This window comes from Anarrhichthys ocellatus, unplaced genomic scaffold, assembly GCF_004355925.1.
Source record: "Anarrhichthys ocellatus isolate YVR2014 unplaced genomic scaffold, GSC_Weel_1.0 scaffold15, whole genome shotgun sequence".
In the NCBI taxonomy this organism is placed as follows: Eukaryota; Metazoa; Chordata; class Actinopteri; order Perciformes; family Anarhichadidae; genus Anarrhichthys; species Anarrhichthys ocellatus.
In genome coordinates, this window is record NW_022280045.1 from 7,569,389 (window position 1) to 7,595,160 (window position 25,772).

At 41.8% G+C, this 25,772-nt stretch overlaps 3 protein-coding genes across 7 annotated transcripts; 1 reads left to right on the forward strand and 2 right to left on the reverse strand.

Moving 5' to 3' along the window:
• Positions 1 to 27: 27 nt before the first annotated feature.
• On the forward strand, positions 28 to 5,676 carry glmna (glomulin, FKBP associated protein a). 4 transcript variants are annotated; one of them, XM_031855203.1, is made up of 19 exons: positions 28 to 115; positions 431 to 512; positions 605 to 730; positions 823 to 936; positions 1,087 to 1,195; positions 1,293 to 1,581; positions 1,677 to 1,776; positions 1,903 to 2,084; positions 2,218 to 2,271; positions 2,723 to 2,753; positions 2,955 to 3,044; positions 3,151 to 3,192; positions 3,349 to 3,422; positions 3,506 to 3,590; positions 3,714 to 3,823; positions 4,630 to 4,693; positions 4,869 to 5,004; positions 5,142 to 5,215; positions 5,302 to 5,676. In XM_031855203.1, the coding sequence occupies exons 2-19, from the start codon at positions 474 to 476 to the stop codon at positions 5,389 to 5,391; spliced, it is 1,809 nt and encodes a 602-aa protein (XP_031711063.1). In that variant the 5' UTR covers positions 28 to 115; positions 431 to 473; the 3' UTR covers positions 5,392 to 5,676. The 4 variants fall into 4 exon arrangements, with proteins under 4 accessions (XP_031711063.1, XP_031711065.1, XP_031711066.1 ...); XM_031855205.1 differs by having other exon boundaries at positions 5,145 to 5,215; XM_031855204.1 differs by having other exon boundaries at positions 30 to 115; positions 439 to 512.
• On the reverse strand, positions 5,543 to 11,461 carry cdc7 (cell division cycle 7 homolog (S. cerevisiae)). 2 transcript variants are annotated; one of them, XM_031855200.1, is made up of 12 exons: positions 11,255 to 11,461; positions 10,896 to 10,986; positions 10,609 to 10,695; positions 10,341 to 10,476; positions 9,686 to 9,779; positions 9,367 to 9,509; positions 9,188 to 9,251; positions 8,621 to 8,728; positions 8,289 to 8,464; positions 8,055 to 8,137; positions 7,150 to 7,299; positions 5,543 to 6,969 (listed from the first exon to the last, which is right to left on the reverse strand). In XM_031855200.1, the coding sequence occupies exons 2-12, from the start codon at positions 10,984 to 10,986 to the stop codon at positions 6,539 to 6,541; spliced, it is 1,563 nt and encodes a 520-aa protein (XP_031711060.1). In that variant the 5' UTR covers positions 11,255 to 11,461; the 3' UTR covers positions 5,543 to 6,538. The 2 variants fall into 2 exon arrangements, with proteins under 2 accessions (XP_031711060.1, XP_031711059.1); XM_031855199.1 differs by having other exon boundaries at positions 8,921 to 9,251.
• Positions 11,462 to 12,277: 816 nt separating this feature from the next.
• Positions 12,278 to 25,213, reverse strand: hfm1 (helicase for meiosis 1). The gene is made up of 36 exons (XM_031854884.1): positions 24,994 to 25,213; positions 24,504 to 24,545; positions 24,307 to 24,377; positions 24,052 to 24,184; positions 23,739 to 23,890; positions 23,547 to 23,624; positions 23,051 to 23,206; positions 22,580 to 22,780; positions 22,201 to 22,289; positions 22,025 to 22,068; positions 21,772 to 21,873; positions 20,961 to 21,106; positions 20,598 to 20,692; positions 20,334 to 20,467; positions 20,174 to 20,221; positions 19,613 to 19,693; positions 18,826 to 18,917; positions 18,579 to 18,685; positions 18,402 to 18,449; positions 18,186 to 18,283; positions 17,954 to 18,088; positions 17,737 to 17,822; positions 17,442 to 17,525; positions 17,109 to 17,266; positions 16,842 to 16,945; positions 16,212 to 16,397; positions 16,027 to 16,092; positions 15,787 to 15,911; positions 15,110 to 15,186; positions 14,822 to 14,937; positions 14,623 to 14,721; positions 13,568 to 13,852; positions 13,353 to 13,434; positions 13,157 to 13,244; positions 12,531 to 12,682; positions 12,278 to 12,377 (listed from the first exon to the last, which is right to left on the reverse strand). Exons 1-36 carry the CDS (start codon positions 25,211 to 25,213, stop codon positions 12,320 to 12,322), a joined length of 4,038 nt encoding a protein of 1,345 aa, XP_031710744.1. The 3' UTR covers positions 12,278 to 12,319.
• Positions 25,214 to 25,772: the final 559 nt, after the last annotated feature.

Here is a 25,772-nt window from a genome sequence, read left to right on the forward strand (position 1 = left end):
CTATGACGTATATCACTCAACGGAAAGCCCAAAGGGACAATCCAGCCGTTAGCAGCGCTCTGAGTTAGCGTGGTATTTTTCGCCGGGTTGTTTTGGGACATGTAGTACACCTGAGGTGGGTATTTATTTACCTTATTATTGACCTGTTTATCACCTGTATTCAACAACAGTATATACTGTCTGTGACTGTTTTTGAATAGCTAGCATATCACAATAACGAGTTGGTTTTTATCTACTAACGGCTAAGCTAATTCAGAAATATAATCAGTATTCATTGTACTCCGTTTATAGCAGACTGTCCACACATAGCTTATCTGACCTTAACTTTAACACAACCAAGATGCACGAACACATAAGTAATGAATAAACCATCTGATTATCAAGTAATCTGGTGTGCATTATTTTGACATGTGTCCTGTTTATTTTGGAGGACTTCAGTGTGAAGATAAACCCCAACCTGACAAACAGCAGAGATGTCTCTGGAGCAGCTCAGTGATGTGGTCCAGAGATGTGTGAGTCTCTTAAGAATGACTACTCAATCAACTTGCTGTAGTAAAAATGTTTTCTCTCCCTTTTAAATCCCCCATTGTCCCTCTTCACACAGCAAGCCCTCTCTGATGACAGCTACACCACCGAGGACCATGACGTATTCTCCATATCTGGGCGGACCTGCATTGAGGAGGGAAACAGTGTACAGGTCCTCAGTATTGTCCTGGATGAAAAGAATCAGGTACTCACAGCTGACCATTGCTTCACCACGTAGACTGGGAAGTGTTTTGCACATTGCACCGCATAAACACGCCTCCATCCCTCTTTCTGCAGGACATTGTGAGATGTATGGGCTGGAATCTGCTGCCTCCCCTGATCCAGGTTCTGCTGAAGAAACAAAATGAGAAGCTTTCTCCATGCCTTGCCATTTTCAAGCACCTGCTACAGGTTTCTTCTTCTGCTCAACAGTTAACAAAAAAAGATTAGATTATAACGTATAAGATACAACATGAGTTATGATCCACTCACCTAGCAGTTTGTAGATTTGTGTTTGTTGGGATGAAATGGTTCTTTTAAGGGTGAGTTGTGGTTCTCCAGACCTGCAGACCCAAAGAGCTGCTGATTGGCTTGTTGGAGCAGCTGGAGCAGGACGACCCTGACACCATAGCAGAGAGCCTCCACCTGCTGTTGAACCCTCTACAGAAAGGTAAAGAACATTTCTCTGAATATGTAGTCCAGTATAGTTCCATTACGTGTCGACTCAAGTGGAGCCATTTTCCGTTTCACCTGTGCCTTCCTCTCAGTGTTGCTGTGCCTGGGCAGCCGTAAGGCGTCGTCTTTGGGCATGACCCTGTCGTCTGTGCTGGACCAGGTGGCCAAACTGCCTCTACCTCACACCAAGGAGCAAGAGGAGGATGACGTCTTCTCGCTTTGTCGCTGCTGCACCGATCTGACAGACTTTGTCAAGCCTTTTGTCCACGAGGCCAAGTGTCACCTCCTGAACCGCGAGGCACAAAGTGAGAACACGAAGAAGATGGCGGGTGAGCGGGGCAGGCATGAAGAGGACGAGCTGCGTACAGAACTGCTGAAGTTGTGAGTGAGAAATTGGATATTCACAACTGAGACTTGCATATTTAACCCCAAGCACTGATGCCACGGTTGACTCTCTGTGTGTTTATGTTCTGCAGCTCTATGAAAACTCTGAGTCACCCTCTGCTGGAGTTACAACTCAAGGATCCGGACACTCTGGCCGTGTCTCCCCTCAGGAATTTTGCCACAGAGATTTTGGTACGGTAAAATCCATTCTTCATAATATTCTGGGAAGAGCTGATGCTTCCCTGTAACTTTAGATGTTGTGACCCTGTCAGTTATGATATTAATAAGCAAGTGTGTGTGTGTGTGTGTTTTGTACAGAACACCCTCAGTGCTATCGGAGAGTCCATCCCCAGTCTTGTGTTCCAGCCTCTGTTGAAGAGAAAACAGGTTCCGGGCTTTCTAGAGGAGGAGGTGCGATATCCTAAAGAGTCTTTGGCAAGCCTGGCTCACCTGGTGTTTGTCCATCACCTGGCTGCAGATACATTCCCCAGTGTTTTCAGGTAAGATAGACAGAATTCAAACGTTGCTAGACATTAACATCGGACAATACTGATGATGATTCATACTGTTTGAACACTTGTTTCAATATTATTCAGAATGGAAAGTCATTGTTGACGCTCTCTGTGTTTACAGTTCTGTGTTCAGTCTTCGGTGTAATATGGAGCACATTTGCCTCCTCTTGTCCAGGTGAATACACAACAATGTTTTATCTGTTCTGTCTGCAGTGTTGATGTCAGTTGACTTTAATATAACAACACCTGTAATGGCACACATGTTAGTTTGGCAGTTCATCAGTCAAACAGAGCAGCCGCTGATATCTGTAGATGTAGCGTATGTCACTGATGTTGGATGAAACTTCTAAAAACTCAAACTTTTTTTACATTTAACGTTTACATGACATATTGGCAATTGAAACCTTGTATAATTTATTTTTAAAAAAACTCACTGACATGAATTGGGGACAAAAGCATTTTATTCTTACTTCATGAAAAATCAAATTAAGTTTATGTAGCCACTGCTCACACATATACACAACTGCCCTACTGAATAAATGCAGACTTGGATCTACCGGTTTGCATGTGTTGTGTATTTGAGCTGAACCCCTCACAACTTACTTTAAAGTATATTTTATTGACAGAACGGAGGAGTCCAGGATTCAGAAAGGACTGGTGAGTCAATCTGAAACATTTAAATAAAGAGTTGCAACATGCTGTAGATTTGTATTGTGGTTTCCAAATATTCCTCAGGGGGATATAGTCACAAGTGTAAAAAGCACAAATAATAATTTCTTGTAACCTACAAGACTTTTACCTGTTTATTTTAGAGCTTCTGCAGTCTGATGTACAGTGTGTGTGTTTACCGTCACACAGGAGCTGTATGAGAAGAGTCTGGTGTGCTTGGAGGACGGCAGTCTGTCTGCTGATCTGCTGGAGATCAAAACGTTCCTCACAGTCCCTCAGGTGAGCACAGTGAATCATACGTAGCTCAGCTTTTACCCTGTTGGGATTCTCACAGTGTGGCGCTCTTCTGATGCCAAGTTATTGATTTCACCGTTTTGTTTTTCAGAACTTGGTGAAGGTCATGACGATGTGTCCGCGGCACGATTTGGTAAGTGCTCACATTAGTAGGTAGTTTTTGCACTTAGTAGAAGGCGCAAAAAGTACCATTAGCTTCTACTTTTGTGTTGAAATAAAGTCACATTTTATTAGCATCTAATAATCTCTAAATGTAGATATATTAACATATTTGCTTCTTCGTCAACAGAGAACCAGAGGTCTAAAGGTGTTGCAGCTGAGCATCGATAAGTTTGACACTGAAGCAAAGTACAATTTTTTCCAGTGAGTTCCACCTTCCGTCCAGAAAATGTCTCTTTCTCTTCCACCCTCCAGCGTATTGACTTTTACCGGCCGTCTTGTTTCAGGTACATGCTGAACACCAGTCATCACTCAGGAGTTGAAGGCTACGTCATCAAAAACATCAAGATCCAGATAGATAGTGCCCTGCAGGTGAGATGCCTTTTTAAACTTCTTGGGGGCTGTTTGCTCTGTTCGTTTTTTATCAGTTTTGATTCATTAATTAAGAGCTTAATGAGTGTCTTGTACAGTAAAGGTCTGCCTGTCTGTCCTCAGCCAGGTAACAGTAACGCCTGGTTTGAGGGATCTCAACTGCTGCCTTTGCTGCGTAAAGTTCTCAGTCTGCCAGACGGCCCAGAGACCGACCTCCTGCAGTACCTGGACCGGTCAGTACACACGTAACACCCCATCCATCTATTTTCTGTTCCCCTTATCTAGCTCACTGGCACCTATCCCAGCATGCATTACGACAAGCGGCAGGGTGCATGTTACCAGTCTGTCAGTGTACTGACACCTAACACACCAAAGTGAGCTTCCTTCTCTTGACAGCATGAACTGGAGTTAATGTGCATTGCTTAAAGGTGCAGTGTGTAGAAAAACACAACTGGCCCTTTTGTGTAGCCAGTGTTTAGTTTGTCCTTTCTGGACTGCTGTAGGAACATGGTGGCCTGCTCCATGAAGAGGAGCCGCTTTATGTAGATGTAAACGGTTCATTTTAGGGTAATGGAAACAGGATTCTTATTTTCAGGTGATTTTAAATTAACTAAAGAAAACATTCTTAACATTTTATTCCATTTCTGCCAATCGATCCCCCTAAATGCTTCACACTGTACCTTTAATTAATCACCAAAGTGTGAACTAGTGTCGGCTTAATTAGATAAATAAGCTCAAATATTAACAAAATGGTTGTTATGAAGCATTGCTGTGCCTTATAATGAAGTCGTATGAAAACGTGATGAAACTAATAGTAGTTAACTATTAAACTTTACATGATGAAACTAGTTTTTCATCACGTAAATTATTATAAATAACTTTTTCTGTGTTTGACTTAATGAGCCCAACTCAAGGTGCACGTACCATCTTTTTCTGGAGCTTTCAACTGTATTACAAGATCTTATTCAGCAAATGTGAGCAAGTGAACCTTGAGTCAGGACTGTTTAGTCAAAGTACTGTTTTGTGTTGTTTAAAACAGAGTCATGGAGTCTCTGAACCTGCTGCGTTACCTCGTCATCAGAGACAAAGTGACAGAGAACCAGGTGAGTGATCCAGTAAAAGACCAAAATCAGCCACAGTAAAAGATGGTTTAATTCATTTACCTGCCGTTATTTTAAGGGGTCAGAAGGACAACTAAACATCCACGTGTTTCTGATTCCCATAGCGGTCATTTAACTGCACCCATCAGGAGTCTCTGCTGCTGTTTTGATCTTGCAGACGGGGATCTGGACAGAACTGTACAAAATAGAAGACACGTTCCTGAAGCCGCTACGTGTCGGAGTGAATATGTCGAGAGCTCACTACGAGAGGGAGCTCCACGACACCATGCAGACCAAGAGGGGCAAAGTCAAAGGTCAGACCGACACTTGTGTCTATTTCAGTTCCACCTTCATCAAAGGACTCGCATACTCTGGGAATAAAAGCTTTACTACCAAAGCCTGTGAAGAGTCCATGAAAGTTTAAGAATAATACATGAATGTGTGTTTTCAGCAGAGGAGTCTGTGCTGTCTGTGTCTGTTGGCAACGAGAAGCTGCCGAACATGACGTCAGAGTCCCAGATTCAGGTCAGTGACCGTTCTGGTTCATATAACGGTCTCGATTGTGTGTTCGTGCAGCACTGACCTGATTGATTTTGAATGTGTCCATTCAGGCTCTGCACTCAGCCCTGCACACCTTCGACATGATCGAGAGTGTGTTGGTGCGAATAGAGGAACTCACCGAGGTGAAGGAGAATCTGTAGACCGAGCCCACAACAGTTACTACCGGAGGTCTTCTTCTCCTCAGGGCAGAGCAAACAAAAAAGCCTTCAACTGTTCTGTTGATGTATTTTGTAAAAAAAAAAAAAACACAGGAAAAAATTGAGTCCTGAATATATTATTTTAAACAGTTAAATCATACAGTGCTGGTGTGTTTTTTCAGTTGTTTAGTTTGCTGGTTCGTTTAAAATGTTTCAGTATCTATAAAACATCCAAATAATGGCTGCAAAGTTTGTATTGCTTCTGTAATAAACTTTCAAACTCTTGTACACACGAGTTTAAATAAGGTGCTGTTCTATTAAGTGATATTTTCTATGGTAAAAACAATGGATATTGCCTCCGAGGTGCCTGCAGAATAGTTGGACTTAAAATCAGTCTATGAAGCAATTTATGAAATTCACACCTACCCAATAATTACAAAGCTATTAGCAAGAAAAAAAAGTAATAAGTCAGAACTTAATGCTCCATAAATGTAAGATGTTACATACTGATAATAGCAGCCACGTGCTGGTTTTTCCTTCCCTTTATTAAAACATCCAAACGAGAGAGACTTTACATTTACCGTGTTATAAATTATAACTGCTAAAACAGACACTCGTAGAGTAGCATTCATACTATTAAAATGCACTTTTAAATCAAAAGCCCGTTCAAACTTCAGAAATAGTCGCTTCATACAGCGGTGCTAAGGCAGCGTTGACAATAGTGAACAACATACGTACTTTCCCCTCTTAACAAGACCCTGTCCAGAACATAAAAAGGCCAAACTTGACCCGCGGCATCACACTAGCCCACAGTAATAACACGTCCATCCTCAAAGTACTCCGCACCATAGCTGCCATGAACTGCTGACGCGTGAACCAGCAAGTCAAACCCGTCTTGAATGAATATTTATATTAAAATCTATAAAGCATTTAACGGGTGGATGAGAGAAAATGGTGAACTCCTTCTCGCCAGACCAAAATCTCTCAGAACCACACACACACACACACACACACACACACACACACACACACACACACTTTCTCTCCACTTTGCAGCATTATTTCTCTTTAGTGGGCAGACTCAGTACGTGAACCAGAGACTAGGACGCTGGCAGTTCTGTTCTGTTGATGTGAGACTCCTGGTCCCATTTCACAGGTCTTTGAACAGCGGGTGCTGCAGGGCCTGAGCAGCTGTGATCCTGGTGGCAGGGTTCAGGTCCAGCAGCCGGTCCAGCAGGTTGTAGGCCTCATGGGGGACTCTGTCCCAGTCCTGCACGTCCTCCTTCACCTTGCAGTCTGTCTCTGAGCTCTGCTTAAGGCGAGTGGTTTCCGTGTTCCCCGAGTGTTCCCTCTCAGCACTTTCACCTGCTCCACCTTTGTGCTGCTTTAATGTTCCTTCGGTGGGACGGTGTGTGGGCGTATCCTCTTGGACCCGGTGGTGACGGGTGACAGTGGAGTCTTCGTTGGCGTCGGGAAGCGGTGTGACTTCATCATCCGGTGACGGCCTCCGTCCTCTCAGCGTCTCACACAGCGTTCTGAGGTCCTGCCGAGGCAGCACCCGGCTGCATGCCACTGCTTTGCCTGAATGGAGATCAGCCCCAAAAAAACAGGTTCATTATCTACACAGAGCCTTCTGTGCATCATAGGGAGGTTGAGTTCAGTTCTCCTACATTGTTACGCCGACTGTCTGGCGATACACTGTGTTGCTGGATTCATCATAATACAGCAGCAGAGGGGTCAGTTTAAAATGCGAATACACACCAAAGGCCTTGGCAGCCTGGATGGTCTCTCTGGAGCCTCGTATGCTCATGATCTGAGTGAGGGCGATCAGGTCGTCGCTGGCTTTGAAGAACGGGTAGCGGCCACTGAGCAGCGAGAGCAGGATCACACCAGCCGACCACACGTCTATGGCTGCAGCACAGGAGGAGAAGACAGGAAGAGGTGCAACATTAGTAACAACTACAACATGCATTCCCTGCATCGTTTCAATTGTTTGTTTTTTATGACAAAAACAAAGTCAAAGGACAACATTTAGCATTTGTGACGGTTTACACTGACTTCCGGAGAGTTCAAACTATTCTTCGGGAATGTGGTGAAAGAAGTTATTCTGGTGCCTTGCGGTCAATAATAGTTCTTAGAAAGAATCAGCAGGTCAGACCTGAATCAAAATTGGCCAATGGGTGCATCGCTGTGAAAAAGACACTCGCAGTTAAAAACAATGAGGATGAAGTTAACAATGACTGAGAACTGGCAGTCTCCACTTTTGTGTTTTTGCTCAAGACTTTCGGAGGTGAAACAACATTACAGAGGATGAGAGAGAGTGAAGCACTCTTTGTGCTTTGAAGCAGAACATTTCCAAACTGTAAGTCCTTTATGTTAAATGGGCACTTCGTCTGAAATAAGACATCATCATCTATGTTTTAATGTATTCAATGTGTTTGAGAAGTTGTTGAAGTTAGAGTCCAAAACACACGGACGAATTGAACATTGAAAAATAAAGATTTGGATCATAATATTGTGAATGTTGAATCGGCATTCACAATATTAGAGAAGGAGAAAAAAAAAAAAAAAAGAGTACAGGTTTGAGTTCAACAGCAAGCTTTTGCACAGCGGTCATTGCATTTGTGTGATCATTATTCATAATAGTGGTGGTTTGAGGTACACACCTGTTCCTTGGTTGGGACACTTTGTGAGGACTTCTGGTGCTCTGAAGCCCGGGGTTCCAGCTCTGGGAGCCACCTGCGGCTTCCTTTATTAATACAAACAACACAAAGCAGAGGTTTGAACACAGTTCAGTGAGAGAACAGCAAAAACAAAGAAAGTAAATAAGTTGGGTTCACATTTGTGATGAAGAAATATGTTACATACGAGTGGTTTCTCCCTCTTTCTTTCCCTGTTACCTGGACATGCAGATGTTGCAGACTCGGTCAGTCAGGTAGCAGTTACAGGTGAGGCCCTGCTGTACCGTCCTCTGGGGCCTCTGACCGCTGCTCTGGGTCCTCGCAGGCAGCGGGCCCCGGCTGACGGAAGAGCACTTTCGACTGGCTGGCTCCTCTGTTTTGCTGGGTTTTACCGACTGAATCAAAAAAAGTACTTCATGACAATGACCTAACTGAGATATAAACACATAACATTCAAAAGGGTCTCTCTTTCAAGCAAATGTTTATTCATCATTTCAATGGTTTTGAGAAACCTTTTATTCTTCCAAAAATGTACTCGATACCGTGCCTACCTCTGTCTTTATGGCAGCTTGCTTGGTGGTGGATGGAGCGCGAGTGCAGCTGTTCAGGTTCCTCTCTCCAAACACAGGACGGGGCACTTTGCGTAGTCCTGTCAAATCCTAGAGAAAACAAAAAACATGGAAGGCAAAATTTAGCTAAAGCCAACAGAGTAGTTGAGTGAGAAGATAAACACACAGTTTAAAATACCCAGACAGAAGTTATACCCAAAATACAATGTAATTACACAAATTTACAATTCAGCTAAAGAAAAGCCCCAGAAACACCAATAAGGGTGAAATGTGATCAGACACCTTGGTGTGCTTTGTGCGAGAGGCGGTGGGGGTGACAGAGCGAGCTTTTTTAACCAGTGCTTTCTGAGAGGCTGAGGGGGAGGTGGCGGTGGAGGAAGAAGAGCAGGAAGGCGGCAAGTTCATGGACTGCTGTGCAGGCAGAGGCAGTGAGGGTGAGGCTGTGGCGGTGGTTCTGGGAAGGAGTCTTGGTGGTGCTTTGCTACGCTGTGTAGTGTCTGGTTTCCCCGTGGACCCTCCACCTTTTTGCGATGCCCTCTGCCTCACTACCTTCAGCAGCTCAATGTGGGTGTCCGCTGTACCCTGAGCCAGGCCGAAGTCCACCAGCGCGTACCTACACACACATTTAAATAAATTAAGAAATACTTTACACTTTATTCTGGCCCCAGACACCACATCCAAACTACACAGCGAGGTGATAAAAGAAAAGGAGGAATGGGACTACTCACGTTGTGCTGTTCCTGTTGTAGAGGAAATTGTTTGGTTTGATGTCTCTGTGAATGATGCCAAACTGGTGGATGTGTCTCAGGGCCGTCAACAGGTGAAAGATGTACAGACGGACTTCTTCAAAGCTTAATGAGCCAATAATGTCCTGATGAATGCATTTTGATTGGATCAGAAGATTTAAATTACATGTCAGCAAACAATAACCACATGAAGAAAGCTACTAAATGATTTACGTTTTGGGGGATTGCATTACAGATTGTATCGCTGCAGAAATCTGTTTTAGCGGGAGCCACATGCTTGAAAGAAACTAATTGTACTTACAACAATAGCTTGATGTTCCATATAGGGCATGACGATCACTACGTGGTCGTCCTTCCTGAAGCAATACGTCACGCCTATCACGTTCTCTCTGCCTCTGAAAAGTGAGAGAAGAAAAGGAAAAAGGACGCAGTGAGAAACTTTAAAATTTAAAGTTTCTCACTGCATCCTTTTTCAACGCATTTAATAAATGCGTTGAATGTGTGACTCCTCTGTGACGATGTCAATCTTGGTCGGTCACTTCCGACAATCATTTTAAAAACACTGATCAAACATAAATGCACATTCATATAATCAAACGAATGTCTTGCCAAACCAGCCATCAATGTATTGAGGTGCGTAGGTTTAGCTGAATCACACAACAAGGAGCCCACACTAATTTACTACAGCATAAAAATAACCTTTAACAAAATAAACAGTTATGGTGCAATAGTTCTTTGATTCGTTACTTTAGAATTTGTGAGAACACAACTCTCACATATACGTTGAGCCAACACTGTAAGAAGTCAATAACAACAGCGTAAACAATGCATGAAGCAAAGTACATAAACATAATTCATTAAAGAGTTTGAATTAGCTGTTCAGTTCTTTAAAAAGGGAGTCTGACAGTCTGGGGGTCTTGAATCGCTTCATAAACACACAGCAGTGTTGGACTCACCCAGCAACAGTGAGACACTGAAGCTCAGCAGCGATGCGTGTGGGATGGCTGGTTGGGATGAGGTGCTTCAGGGCGAACATCTCTCTCCTCCCATCCAGCATCTGAGCCTCACCCAGATACACCGAGCTGAACGTACCTTGTTCACAGATACACGTCATGAACACTTCAAGTCGAGTCCCTAGTGTATTCATCTTAAACAAAAAATGTATCTGAAGCATGTACTTGCAAACTCCAAAAAGCTGTGTATAAAGTCAGGCAGAGCAAGTACCTTCTCCAATTTTGTCTGTTATGCGGAAAACCTTGGCCAGCTGAGGGACGGCTTTGGAGAGGATCTCAATGTCTATTTCCACTTCCCCTGGAACAAAACAGGAACATAAATATATATATATATATAAGTCATAGTTAAACAACACACTTTTTGAATCCAGTACCATACTTTCTCACTTTGTGTGTTTCAGGTTGTTGAGCAACAAAAGGTGAAATAATGACAAACCTTTACAGGCATGTTACTATGTGAAGTCATTAAGCTGATTATTTTCTTTAGGTCCAACTTACTTGAGACTTTGCTTTTCCTCTGACCTCTGTCTGATTTAATGACACATCCGTCTGTGCTGACGCCTTCAGTGCAGACAGGAAACAGCTCCATCTAAGACAGACACAGACATTGATACAGAGAGTTATGAGGGTGGCAACTTAACTGAAACATGTTAACTGTAAATGTCATTAACTTAGAGAAGTGGCGTTAAGTTGGATACTGTATTGAGAGTCGTATTCACTTGATAAAGTGACTGGTTATTGACAGATAGATAAGAAATGTTGTCGTTTGTCATCCACATAACAAGAAAACTAGCTGTTCGCTGCTGTCTGTCCAGCTAACGTCAGAACAAAAAGACCCAAAACAAAGAGAAACTCACCGCGTTAGTTGCTGCTGTAAAGTGCAACAGTTTCTTCAAACGACAATTTCATGAGCACAGCATACAGTCCTGAGATAATGTGGAATCGACGAAAACGAATATATGTAAATATAACTCGGGCTGCGGCTAAATATAAGAGTTTATTGAGCTTTTTAGACTTTTCCGCCAACAAACTCCGCGCTAAAAGTGACGTCCCTGAAATCTCGCGTTACATCAGCACAAGTCACGCGAGATCAAAGTCTACAGGAACAAGTGTTCTTCTTCTTCTTCTTCTTCTTCTTCTTTTCAGTTTGTTGGCGGACTACAAACCAACGGTTAAGGCATGCCGCTACCTACTGTACCGGAGTGTGTAACATCATGACTTTATGACATTTAACCACAGTAACATTATTATTATAAATTTAAAAAATATAATAAAATAAAATAAATTCATTTAGAAGTGAGATTCTGGATATTAAACCCGTTCCATTCAAACATTTTAATAAAGTGTGTTGATGAATGAAAGTGATAATCAAGGTGATAATTAAACCAAACTCTGAGACCTTGTCAGGTTTACTAACAATAGTGTAAAGACTGTCGTCCAAACCTGCTTAAAATATACAAAAAACTGCCACATTTGTTTGACAGATCACTAAATGTACATTAAATAATCACCAAAGGAAATAAATAAAGCTGATTTCATGGTTAACAAACTACCTATAAAATATTTGCTAAATGTTGAACTTCCCCATCAAAGGATGAAGATTTGTTCACTCATCAATTTACACACATAAAATACTTCACAAAGGTATATCTCATTAGACTACAAGCTGATACTTCTCCCCAAAGACCGCACTGAAGCATTCAATAAACACAGACTTTATTAAATAAATAAATGCATAAATTACATTAGTAACAATTAGAACTAACATTAGAAATGATCTGTTTCATTTACAATATGAACGTATAATAACATGACTTTAAAACAGTCTACAACTCTTCATGTAAAGCTCACTGGTTAACAAAATATGAACAATGACATAAAACACTTTATGTTAATGACATATTCATAGACAAGCAGTACTTCTAAAATATACCATCAAATATCCCAAGGAAAGCTTCCTCTTCTTTGCATTTAGTGCTGCTACAGTGTGTAAAAATGAGGGAAAGGGTTAATCAGGAGAAAGCATGTACTTTAAAGTATATTCAATATATATGATTATTTGCACTACGTACTTAAGGAAATAATATGGTAATGAGTCAAAAACGAAAGCATTGCCATTATAATTGTTTCTACCTTCTGTTGACAGATGAGCTGGTGTTGGATGGGACGCTCATTGTTGAGAAGAAATCAAACCTTCTGGTGAGGGGGGCCACGTGGGTCTCCGTCTGCTTTTGGAGGCATTCTGGTGTTTTGACTGTGAGTTCCTCTCTGAAAGTGCTTGAACTCTGCAAGAGGAGGAAGGGAAGCAGATGTCAGATAAGCCAAGTTAAGGTGTTTAAAAGCACCTTTGATTTAGCTTAACCTGGGAGTCAGTAACCATTTTGATATTAATACATTAACAGAATATTCCTTGCTGCTTCCATGTTTTTATCGACATCTAAATGACTCCCTGGAGATGAAAGATAAAGATTTTAAACTCAATAGGCCCTTTTCACAGCAGCCATTTTAGAATGTCATTGCAAGGTAATCACCGGTGTAACTAAATTAATAACATTAATTACAGCCCTGTTTCATTTAGGTTGGCCACGGCCCTGGCATCATGCATGCTGGCATTGGAAAACAATGAAAAGAGTAAGATGTTCAAAATGGCAGAGCTAAAGAAGTTTACATGGCAACTATGTAAACAATATATTCTCTTTGTATGTGAATGTAGCCACTAACACACACGCACACACACACACACACACACACACACACACCTTGTTATTCCAGTCGAGTGTGACTCTGTTCAGTGGTCTGACTGTAACCAGTGAGGGTCCTTGTTTTGTGATTCCAGGTAAAATCGACCTAAAAACAAATATATGACGAATGTTTTTACTGTCTTAACTACAATATCAAATATTTTTTGAGAGGAGATTGTAAATATTTCACGCATTACTTGATTTCTGTCCTTACCTCAGTGGTGTTCTGGCTGTGGTTACACAGGGTTGGACTTGTGAGTGACTGAGGAGCACTGGTGCAGATGTAGCAGCAATGTCTACACATAAAACAAAGGTAAGAGAATCAAAATCATAACAATGATTGAGGCAAAATCCCTCATAATCATGCCAGAAGTAGAGAATATATGACTTCCCTCCTCTGAATTAAATGTAACTGAGACTTCACTCGACCTGGCATGTTGTAGTCGACACGCTGCTGGACTTCAGGTTTAGCACCGGTTAGACGCAAGGCCAATGACGTCTCGCTGGCATGCACCAAGTTCTCGTCATCAAAGTCGTCCCACTCGTTTCCGAGGTCGAAGCTGACTGTCGGTATTTGTGATGACGAAGCATTTACGCAGTGAGTGCTCTGGTTTGACACGACAGCCGAGCCGGTTCTTCTGCTCTGGTATAGAAGCGGTTTATGGTTCTGACTCGCACCAACACTGATTCCTGAGTTCATCCACACTGAGGAACCTAAACACAAATGAGTTAAAGAAAAATAATGAATACACCATCAAGTGGTGCTGCACTTTGGTCATTCCTGGTTTTGATTTGAAAACAATATCTCAATAAGAAGTTTTTTAAGATCATAATTGTTGGCTTTGCATGTTTTCTACCTTTCACTACAAACTTGAGCAGACAAGTGCTTCAAAGCAGATGGTACAGATGACCATTTGGCCAAAGGATATTAATATATGATATGATTTAGTGATTGCTGAAATTACAAACAAACATAAACACTTCTGTCTCTGCCAAGTTCATTTTGCTTAATCTGCCTTCTGCCATATACAGTATAAAGTTGCATTTTCCATACATCCATTTACTATTTGCTTATCCGGGGCCGGGTCACTGAGGCAGCAGATCCTTAAAATCCTCTATTCAGTTTTGTCACGTTAAATATTGTCTACTTAATCACGTCTTAAAAAAGTGCAGATTAAATTTGGTGTATTAAATTATTTATAATCTTATCTTTACTTTTTCTTTCAGGATTATGGTCAAAGAATAACCTTTTTCATAAACCAAGTCAACATTATCCTCATAAAGCTGCTTATGAATGCAATGCACTGTGCTGTCAAATGAAAACTCTAAGATGATTTACTGACATGAACTGACGACAATGGTGAAGACATTGAAACCGATATAATATGCACTGAACAATAACTTATTAATATGAGATTTGTAGTTAATGTGCTAAAACATGCCAAATCACTAATGAGGTGCGTCTCGTAATGAGTTTGCGTTACGTTTTTTCACGATACTTTGATGTTGAGCACGAGATGCAGCAGGTGTCTGGACGGGCTCCTTCATCATCATGTGCATGTCCTCCACGTAGTCTTCATAATCTGAGGATGAGATACCGAAACATACAGTCACAGATCCTGTGATCGTTGAATCCTACTGCGTTGGGGAATGTGTTCAGTTCAGAGTCTTTAATCTCTTTACTTCTGTCAACATCGCTCAGATGAACTATGTGTGGCAGTTGGAGGCCGTCTTCTCCGGTCAGATCCACAGTCTCAGAGTGTGGTCTGACTGAAGCGTCACAGTGACTTCCTCCGTACCTTCATCAAATACATGAATACAATCCAGTGTCAGCACTTATGATTTCATCGACACTAAACGTATTTTACTGTCACACGTTTTCAGAAGCTAATATGCAGCAGTTGTTAAGAGACTTATTCTAATATTTACACGTATGATCAAAGTCTAAGATGTCAGTGTAACTGTGAATACCAGGAAACAGTAGGTAGCCTCTCTTTGGGTTTGTAAGCAAACTCCTGCATGTTGACAGACTCCTCGCTCATTTTAATCTGAGGAAATAAAACACCAAACACAGATTTATTCAGTTTAGTAACACAGAGAAATAGACTTTTAATGGATTTATAAACAAATAAGAAAGACACTTTTATGTTGTTGTCAGCATAGTTATTATTAATTGTATTTACTCTGCATGGTCTACACCTTTAAACAAAATATTAAATTTCTAAAGTGCATGTCTACATGTCTAGACTTGGGTATTTGTTATACATTTTAATAGTGTTCTCATATCTTAATATACAGTGTAATAGCTGTTCATGTATAACAATTATGTTACATGTTGCATATATTGTGCTGTTCCATTGTGGCTGGTATATCTGTTATTTTTCTTTGCAAAAAATGAACTTCCTCTCTGGTATCATTGACATTTTTTTCAATCTTATCTTCACCAGTGGTGACTTGGCAGAGGCTCATCAGTGTCTTCTGCAGACAAGTCAACATGAAGTGTATCTTGCATCAGTGCACTTTGCATTCTATCCTGGATTAGGTTTGGTACAGCACAGTCTTACAATAATCACAGACTACACATTAAACCGTGTTTATTTGTTTCAATTCAACAACTGTTGTTTGTGTGCGTTTGTGTTCTTCCGCACCTTAAGTCGTTTGACGGGAGTCTGTGGAAGTGTGTCACACCTGCTCCTCAGGTCTTTCAAATAGGAAGAGAAACTGTGCTCTTGATTCGCTGACCTCTTCCGTGCCACGGCTACTCCTACTTTACCTTGAGGGCGGAGAGAAGACTTCTGTACTCTTGACAGCCACAAAAAGTAAAGCACAGGTGCACATAAGTGCACAAAAAGAGACGTACACAGTGAAAGACGAGTGATTGTACTCACAGCAGTCGTGGCCACACAGATCCTTATTCTTGCAGAAGTGGTTGCATTGTCTTTTATTGCCTAAATCTGATAAGAGAAAATAAAACACATCTCAAATCACCACCTGCCTCTGAAAACATACTAAATCGATATACACCATTTCATATTTCAGCATCAACAGAATCATCAGTTTAAGAGTGCAGTGCCTTGGTCTGTAGCAGATGTGGCATTTTCCCTCTGAGCTGCAGCCTGGTCTGTCGACTGTGGTTTCAGTGCAGAGTGCTGTGGTCTCTGTCCAGTCGGATCAAACGGTGTGTTGTAAAGATTATCATTTCCAAACCTCCGGGCTCCAGAGTAGTAGACGTTGAACTTGTGTTGGATGTCCAGGCCCACTATGGGAGAGGAAAAGGCCAAAAACATTCAGTAAGTACACTTCATACATAGCATTGATAGGCAGTCTGAAGCCAGCATGTGCAAAAACAAGATGTGCATTATATATGGAATCTATGGTTTGATTTGATGAATTTGACACAAAAATGACAAATGCCTGAAAATAGACATTATTTTTCATCCAGTTTAAATGTATAGCAATATTCAGCTTTCTACAAATACAATAATACAATAATTGCCTTATTTGACACACTTCTTTCTCAGTGATACACAAGTAACAATAACAGTGAAACTGTTGGCCAAAGGGCATGGTGAATTGTTCAATATATAAATAAAGAACCGTGTAACTGAACAACCCAACATACCTTTATTCCCTTCTATGATATAGGTGATACATATTGTGGATACATTCCCATGTTCAATATTAAGGTATTTTCATGGTGTACCATATTGAGAGCTGATGAGGTTGACACTGATCTCCTCTCCTCTCGAGGCCTTTGCCACCTCAATCTTCTTCGACCAGCTCCCAGATTTCAGCAGGACCAAGTCCCTGGAAACAAACAACAGGTTGCCTGCTGAGAATCAATATGCTGTATATTGTCAAACCAGGTTCTGTCTTCTTGTACATAATGGTGACAGAGCTATACAGAAAGAGAGGGCGAGTGAGAGAAGGACAACAATAAATTGGTGAGGCCTGGGGACTGTTCCCTCACGTGAGTTTCTGTAGGAAGACCACAGCGTTGTCAGAGTTTCCGATAATCAGAGAGACGTAGTGGTGGTCTGGAGCTGTTCTCCTGGACAGCAGCTGTGCTTGGTTTTTAAGGTTCACCTTCACCACAATCTCTGCCGCAGCACAGCTGTACCTCGGAAGCTGCGAAATACAAAGACAACTTTAAAGAAAAGCTATTAAAAATAACAGAGCTATCAGATGCAACCTGGCAATAATAGCTCAGAAGTCTGACCAACGAAAAGTGAAAAGCTCAATAATATGACGTAATATGAATGTTCTTGTCCCTTTGATAATAAAACTCTGCTACATCTTTTACCTGCTCCAAAGTAACTTCATACTTCGGGAGATTCATGACAGATTCTTTGATTTGGTTCCCAAATGGTGGATGTCTGTTGAGAATCTGAATAAAATGAAGTTAGAAATCATATCCAAGTACTTTATACAAGACTTATTTGAAAATATGTATAACATTTAAGGTATAAACAAGATTTTCCTCAACATAAGCTGAGCCATATTGTGATCACAGTCTACATTCAGCTCAAACAGTGGTTAATCAAATGATTTAGGTTATTAATAAGTGCTTTCATATCTTAAATATGACACAGACTGACCAGCTCAAGCTCTCTGGGGTTGGTTTGCTCTATTTTGCTGAAAGTGGTGAGTCCAGCGTTCACCATGGCAGTTGACAGAGTCTGGCCTGAAAAACACAGTGTATTATTATAATGATATTTAGCTTGAGACTGCATGTACATCTGGAGATTTGTCATTTTAATACTGTATTTACACTGCGTGGATAAAAGATGCCACGCTATGGTGATGTTTATTTACCTATCTTTTCCAGCTGTTTGGAAACATAGAAGGAGTTTTCCCAAAGCTTGGCTCTGAAGCACTTAGCCAGCATCAGGGAGTTCAGCAGAGCGGAGAAACCAATCTTAGATCGGTGAGTCAGAAACTCTGACAAGCCTAATTGGGATCAAAAAACAATTTAACGTTTAAAAAAATGTCAAAATAGAACAGAGAGCACTTTGTTTATTTGTTGTTCCGGATTTACCCAACGTACATTTGCTGATGCGCATCCCATTCCTGAAGATCCTTGCTGTGTCCTGTGTGAGTCCAAACTCTTGAATTGAGATGGATCCCAACTGAGCCTGAATCAAGCTACAGACAAGGTAACAAACGCATAATATCTATAGTGCACTGTCCATAAGAACTCCATAATATGTATTTTACAATATAAATAATAAACACAGAGAAAGCCCTGAATGAATAAACCTACCAGTTCACTTTCATCTGACTGGTTTTGATCTTTCCCCCGATGGGAAACCTGGAAAAATACAGAAACATCTTATTCACAATGGCTTGTGTCTACGTCGACCATTATGCATTTAAAAACAGGGGTTATGATCCTGTATATGCTGTACATGTACATGTCAATCCTATAAATGTGTGTGACCTGATGGTGAGCCTGTTCTTGTCCTTGTTGAGGGTGTTCAGGGACCTCTTCTCATTCATTCTCAACTGAATGTCGCTGAACTCGCTGCTCTTCGACACGAGCTCAATCTGTACATACAGACACTTTTCATCTGAATAATGCCTTATCATAATAATAACAAAAACAAGTTCCGTTTGAAGCAAACCAGCCTGACAATACAAAATGTCACTATATTGGCATTGCTGTGCAGTTTTATGAGGAAACCTACCAGGTCAGACAGGCTCTCAGTGCCGGCCACGTTGCTGAACTGTTTCATGGTGTCAAAGGCAACACAGTACCTGGCCATCAATCGGCCTCCCTCTGCAGGGAACAAACACAAACTATTCAACAGTTTGAAGGCTCAGTTAAAAAGGAAGAGTGTAGATAAAGGTGCAGATGTCATCCACTCCACTGAACATAAGTTAAGAAAGTAAACTAAAGAGGATCATTTTGCAAATCATTTAATGTAGTTTTATAAACTTTGTTCAGGAACAGGGCCACGCCCAGAACACAGCTCATTTCCTCTGCACAGAGTATTTAAGCAGAATGAACCCGTTCACTATCTCTTCGACTCTTGTCTTCACATCCCTCCCCCCAACCCCGTTTTTGTCCTCCTATTTCTCTCTCTCTCTCTCTCTCTCTCTCTCTCTCTCTCTCTCTCTCTCTCTCTCACAGGATTACAGGAACAGGGGACTCTGCACTGCCAGAGCTTCCGAAGAGACAGCCCCACCTTACAGTCTCCGTTCCCGCCAGCCGCCGGACATCAACGGTCCCTCTTCGATCACCTAACCTCCTTCCTACAAACCCTCCTCGTTTCTTCCCTCTACCTCGACCCCTAACCCTCATCCTTTCATCCCTACCCCACATCCCATCATCCCTCTACCCTACTCCCCTTCATCCCTTGACCCCTTCCGCTTCTTGAATCTAACAATCATTCCACTATGCAATAAACCTCTCGAAACTCATACTGTTATTAGTGTTGTCCTTGTTAGTGAATTCTAATTCCTCCTCTCTACCTGTTGGTTTGATGTTGATGTCCTCATCCATGTCGATCAGACCAATGGAGGACAGAGAGTTGAGGTTCTTCAGACACAGTTCTATGAGAGCAAAAATAGAAATGACTTCAAATCAAGCGCCAATCTCCGGGTCTGAAAAGTGAAGGCAATGTGTAAGTGCCTTAAACTTAAATTCTTTCTATTGAACATCAGGGGGCGACGTGAAGTCTATGAGGAAATGACCCTACTTTCCTTATGTATTTTGTCAGTATATATTCTTAACATGAGTTTATGGTCTCAATCGCTTCAATACAGCATGATGTTGAAGGTCCCATTTAGAGTAAAATAGACAATAGAACAGGGTATGTATTAGGGCGGGGCTACCTTGTGATTGACAGGTCGCTTTGTGTTTTCAGGTCATGAAAGTTAATGTAACCTCTTGGCCTAAAAATGTCCTATTCAGCTTTCGGTTGTACTTTCCTCCACTCGATCGTGTCACTTATGGTTGCAAAAAACCAAGCAGACTACGACTTCTTATATACTGTCTATGCTTCAAATAGAGTCAAAACAGTTGTGGCCCACCTTGCAATTTAGCTTCGATTCCAAATCTGTCCAAGTTGGCGGAGAAACCTGAAGTTGGAGTCGAGGCACATTGCGATGACGGGTTCTTACATACAGTCATAAAAAGAAGCTGGACACTAATTGTGAAACAGATGATCTTCTGTGTGTTTGGAGCTCTGACCATAGTGTGTGGGGTTCCTGAGGGCTCGGATGTAGAGGAAGGTGGAGCGTATCCAGTCCAAAGCCATGTTGACATCACTGATGGTTTGGAGAACAATCTCAGCATTCAGGTGCTCCACCAGGTGACTGTGTAAGCTGGGCGACATAAGTATACTTTTACCTCATGCACTACGGTAATAACGTCTATGAGAGAGCTCAGAGTCACAGAAAGACAAGCTGAGGGAGAGAAGAAGAAGATGAATGTCAAGTGGCTGAGTAGTCACACCTGCTCTCAATGATTTCCACCCCATTCATAAGATTCATGTACTTGTCTTTGGTTTGGATCTTGGTCATGATCACTGCAGTCGCTGATGTGTCAAACTAGAAGAAGAAAAAACTGAAGTTGGTATTTAGTTTGTGCATCACACTAGAACTTGTCGTTGCTATCTTTCTTACTCAATTTACTGTATTTAAAAGGATTATTTTTCCATAACAGACACCTTCAGATTCCTGCAAGTTGAAGGGCAATGTACCTTGTGTTAAAATGGTACAGCGCCAGCAAAATGTGATGGTGCACCAACCCCATACCTCCTTGTGCTAAGGCCGGTAAGAAAAATAATAAAGTATTTCATTGTTATTCTGCCATTACTTGTGGTCTTCCAGCTCGGCCTATCATCTGTAGCAAGTCGGCCTCGCTGTACTCCTCACAGGAGCCTGCCACATACTGCATGGTCGACTTGATCACCACCAGATGAGCTGGCAGGTTCACCCCCATGGCCAGAGTCCTGGTGGTAACTAGGGAATTCAAAATCAGACCACAAGCACAAATTCAGTGCCCATGACATGCGGTAAAAACTAACTTTCTCACTGTACCAGCTAGCGGTAAAAGTTTGTGATTGTTTCGCACAAGAGTGTGGTAAATGTTCTGGTTTACTTTAAATTAGAGATGGACCAATAAGTCGGCAAAAAATCAGTATTAGTGGATGTCAGCTTTATAAAGTAATATTATTGTCAGTCTAATATTATCTTTAATGCTGTTTTGTGATCTTATTTTAATTATTCCAACAGAATGAAGGTTTCATCTTATTTGTTACTTTTTTGCAATCAGACTTTTACAACTGGTGCACATCAGTCAATATGAGTAGGACAATCATGTACATTGCTACTGGCATAAGAACATACCAGAATAAGTCATTTGAAGTACTCTGGAATCTGTATTTCCATTGAACAGGCATTTCTCTGCATTTTTTTCACAGCGTAGTTCCAAAGCTCGGGCTGAGGTCTTGCCATGTTTCAACATGATACGTGTGATACTGAACGGCTCGCTTGATGTAACCTGCGATACTTGTCTTTCCTGTTTTACGTCTTCAGCGTTATGAAAACAATACGGAATTGTGTTGCACACTTTCATAGTCACATTTATAGCACAGGATACAACTGTACTAGTGACAAAGTCTCACAGAGGACAGGAAGGTCTCCCACAGTGAAGGCCTCTTCTATCAACTTCCTATCAGACAAGTCAACTCCTGCATGGTGGTAACCAACTCCTAACATCACCAGATCTAGACCACAAACACAACACCAAATAATGTTAATACAGTCGATAATCAAATGAACATGTACTTTCTTACTGGAGCTGGAACTCTGGACTGAAACAGGTTTCAAATCTGTATCTGGTGGGTCTTGACATTTAAGTTTCAAAAGGGGACTCACCTCTCAGTTTTGAATCCAGAATAGAGTTTGCATATTTCGTCAGCCTTAAAAATATTACAAGTAACAAAAAGTCAAGATCAAGCTTTCAATGAAATTAGCTACGCTAAAGAACAACACCATGTTTTGATGCACAGTTGCACATGTGACATCATGTTATGGATGAGTAAGAAACATACCTTTGCTTGTGCTCCATGCTCATAATGAACCGAGCATCCTTGGCCAGAACTGCAGCTGACTGCTGGACTCCTTTCCTTGTAGAGCAGAACTACAGAATAACACAATTATTATTCCTGAACATATACAGCAAATTACAAATAATCGAAGTAAATAACACAAGTTCGTAAAGGAGTAAAGGTCCTACTCCTTTCTATAACTTAAATAATAAACTTAATGTTTATCACATATACTGTACATATAAAAAAGCATCTTAATACATAAAACAAAAATACCATCCTCATTAACTTTTAATAAGTTTACAATTTTGTTAAATGACATGAGAAAATCAAGCCGGAAAGCAGAAAAAAAAGAGCAAAGTCTGCTCAATTTCCCACCCACCACTAGTGCAGGCTTCTGGTCAGAGTACGTTTGTATGATGTTGGCCATCTTGTAGTTGAGCGAAAGGTCAAACTTGAACTCTGTTTGGTTTGGGCTGCGGGGGAATCCCAGCACCACCTTCCTCAGTTTCACAGGTCGGTGGCTCTCGTCCATGTCCAGATATGTGGCAGGACCACTCTCATCAGACAGCCAGTCTGCTATCTAACAGCATAGCAGATAAAACAATGATACTCATTTACACAAGAGAGATACAGTACAAACAGAATTGTGTCTATGCATTACAGGGCAGTGCCTGAAGTGCCTTTCTGAATTTGTTGCTATTTTTATGTTTTTTCCTACTTAATCACATAACAGAGGACTCCAATTAACCAATTTATCTATGAATCATATCATTCAGAGAGATTTGCCTACGCTACATTTTGAATTATTTTCACAAACAAATTCCTGCTGTGCTCTTTCTCAGCCTCGTACATCAGAGCTGTTGGGTATGGTGGCTGATACAGCCACAAACCTCATGGAGAGGCCTGCTTCTGGATTCTGTGCTGTTCTGTAGGCGTGTACGGCCTTCATTCTGCTCACAACAACCTCCAGCGTGGCACCGCGGGTCTTATCCTTCACCACATGCACCTGGAACAACAAAATGTGCCATGTTACAGATCGCTTTATAAACATATTTAAGGCCAAAGAGATGTTGATATGTAGGTTAGATTTAATTAATGTGAGGAGGTGCATCTCAGTCTGGAAGAACTACAGAGACTAGTTGTGTGTGTGGGCCACATGATGTAATGGCTAACCTCAAGTGAAAAAAAGGCTAATTATGTGCCATCAGCCAGCATGGCATAATGAAGTTTACTGTAGACAGAACATCTACTGGCACATGAGTGCACAGTGAGCATCCACCCCTGTGAAGGCAGGTTATGAGACACTATAAATACTTATAAAAGGGTCTCTGAACAAAATGTCTGACCTCATCGATAAGGAAGAGTCTGACTAGCTGCAACAGACAATTGTCCTTCCACTTTCTTGTCATGCTGTCCCATTTTTCCTGTCAAAAAATGAATACATTTGGATCACAATTTTTTTTTTTTGATTCTGATCTTTCCTCTTCCTTAATTTTTGCTGCATTTGTTTAATTAAGATGCAGTATATGGTCACACACAGGCGTGGTCAGGATGATGTGGGAGTCCTGAATCTCAAAGAAGTCGTCGATCTCTGTGTCGCCCGTCAGCTCCTTACAGGTCAGCCCCAGAGGACCAAACTTCGTCTTCCAGCTCTCAAAGCACTGACTGCAGAGAGCTTTAATAGGGGCCACTGGCAAGAGCAGACAGTGATAGGGTCAGACATCTATAATGTCATCAAAAATCTGATCTGGAAACGATACACTTGGCAAGTCAGAAGAAACACGTTCAAAGCCCCAGTGCATGATTAGCTTTATCTGTGCATTAATAGGGTCTGCATATTATTATGCTCACTATAGACAGCTTTGACATCTCTCCAGGGCTCTGAGGTCTCCATTAACAGACGAATGATGGCCAGCTCAAACAGCACTGTTTTACCAGATCCAGTAGGAGCACAAGCCACAAAGTTCTTACCCGTGTAGAGAACCTGTGAATAAACCAAACATGAATACAGTCACTGTTAACAGGTTATAACAAGGCAATGAAAACGATCATGTTAGTCATAATCCTCTGCGTGTCTGTTTATAAAGGCTTTCAAATAATGCTTACATCATCGAGTGCTTTGGACTGAACGTAGTTGAAAAAGGGGAACTCGTTGAAGACGGATCTGAACTTGGCTGCTGTGAAAGCGTGGATCAGGAACTCAAACCACATTACTTGTGAAATTGCATTCCAGGCACTCTACAGTTCAAACATTGTCTAAAATGGTCACATTGTGTTGACTTATGCAACAGCAAAAAGGATACGGATTTCAGAAACTGGTCTCAAAACTCCAGATGCAGAGGACCCTAAAATATGCACAATCAAAACATAGAATTAATTTAGAGTCACACTCTCACTGATATCACCTTGAGGATTACATGAAATGTTTGACATTTTTGTAGGGTATAAAATCAAGGGATAATATTTCATAGTGAATGTTAACTAAACGTCAGAAATGACGTTAGACCACATGTGGTTACAAGGGTTTCTACTGTTCCTGCACCGCCTGTACTGTTTTACAATCCACTACCTAGTGACCGGCATGTTGCATTGCAATGGAAACGGTCAACGAGGAGAGCTCACCTCATTTCACCTCATCACCCAAACACAATGTGGCAGCTGCTGCCATGGCTAGACACGGGCATGCTCATTAGCCGCACCGCTTTACAGAAGCTACACAAGTGTTATTTGGTAAACCAGTCAAAGGCTGCGAGCGCAGCGCCTGTCTGTGACTGTGTCAGTGCAGTGCAGCACCTTGTATGCAGAGAGGCTGAGGCGTCATGGGCGGAACGAAGGCTCTCTTTGTGCCCTTGTCCTGCATCTCAGCGCGTGCCGCCTTCTGCGGGGGTCGGCAGCTTGCTGCAGATGAGCCCAGAGGAGGAGGGGGTGGGGAGGGGGGCTCGGGGGAGCGAGGAGAAGCTGCCTGGCTAACTGTCGCCCGTGGCGGCTGAAGAGGAGGAGGCACTGTCACCATGGCAACCGCACTGAGAAAAGTTTGAGGTCTGGATGCTGTCTGGCTTCTGCTGCTGCTGCTGCTTCTGAGGTCATCTATGTTTGACGAGTCACCTCCACTGTTCGACACCTGAACCTTGAACAAGCTGTTGAGGGAGGGGAGGATACAGAGGGAATAAGGAGTTGAGATTAGGTAGAAGGAGGTAGAATGAGGTAGAAGGAGGTAGAATGATGTAGAAGGAGGTAGAATGACGTAGGAGGTAGAAGGGGGTAGAATGAGGTAGAAGGAGGTAGAATGAGGTAGAAGGAGGTAGAATGATGTAGAAGGAGGTAGAATGACGTAGGAGGTAGAAGGGGGTAGAATGAGGTAGAATGAATGAGGTAGAATGAGAGAGGGGAAAAACACGATGTTTTTGGCGTTTTTGTAGAACCAGCCTATGGGGGATGGTTTAGCATATTTTTATGTTATTCTTATGAACCGTCCACATGTGTAAAAACCAAGCCTCTTCATGATATTCTGCAGTTCCATCTTAACTACGCATGTAATGGATTCCAACAATTTGAGTGACATTGCTAGACAG

Bases quoted from the DNA above. Each gene is read 5' to 3' on its own strand.
- hfm1 (XM_031854884.1), bottom strand. From the start codon at position 25,213: ATGGTGACAGTGCCTCCTCCTCTTCAGCCGCCACGGGCGACAGTTAGC. The intron at 17,267-17,441 runs GTAAAAGATGTA...TGTATTTCGCAG, and splicing joins ATGAAGTTACTTTGGAGCAG to CTTCCGAGGTACAGCTGTGC. The intron at 13,435-13,567 runs GTCGAGTGAAGT...TTTTATGTGTAG, and splicing joins TGTCGACTACAACATGCCAG to ACATTGCTGCTACATCTGCA.
- cdc7 (XM_031855199.1), bottom strand. From the start codon at position 10,986: ATGGAGCTGTTTCCTGTCTGCACTGAAGGCGTCAGCACAGACGGATGT. The intron at 10,696-10,895 runs GTAAGTTGGACC...GTTTTGTTCCAG, and splicing joins GAGGAAAAGCAAAGTCTCAA to GGGAAGTGGAAATAGACATT. The intron at 7,300-8,054 runs GTGTGTACCTCA...CCTGTGCTGCAG, and splicing joins GTGTCCCAACCAAGGAACAG to CCATAGACGTGTGGTCGGCT.
- glmna (XM_031855203.1), top strand. From the start codon at position 474: ATGTCTCTGGAGCAGCTCAGTGATGTGGTCCAGAGATGT. The intron at 3,423-3,505 runs GTGAGTTCCACC...GTCTTGTTTCAG, and splicing joins GCAAAGTACAATTTTTTCCA to GTACATGCTGAACACCAGTC. The intron at 3,591-3,713 runs GTGAGATGCCTT...GTCTGTCCTCAG, and splicing joins AGATAGATAGTGCCCTGCAG to CCAGGTAACAGTAACGCCTG.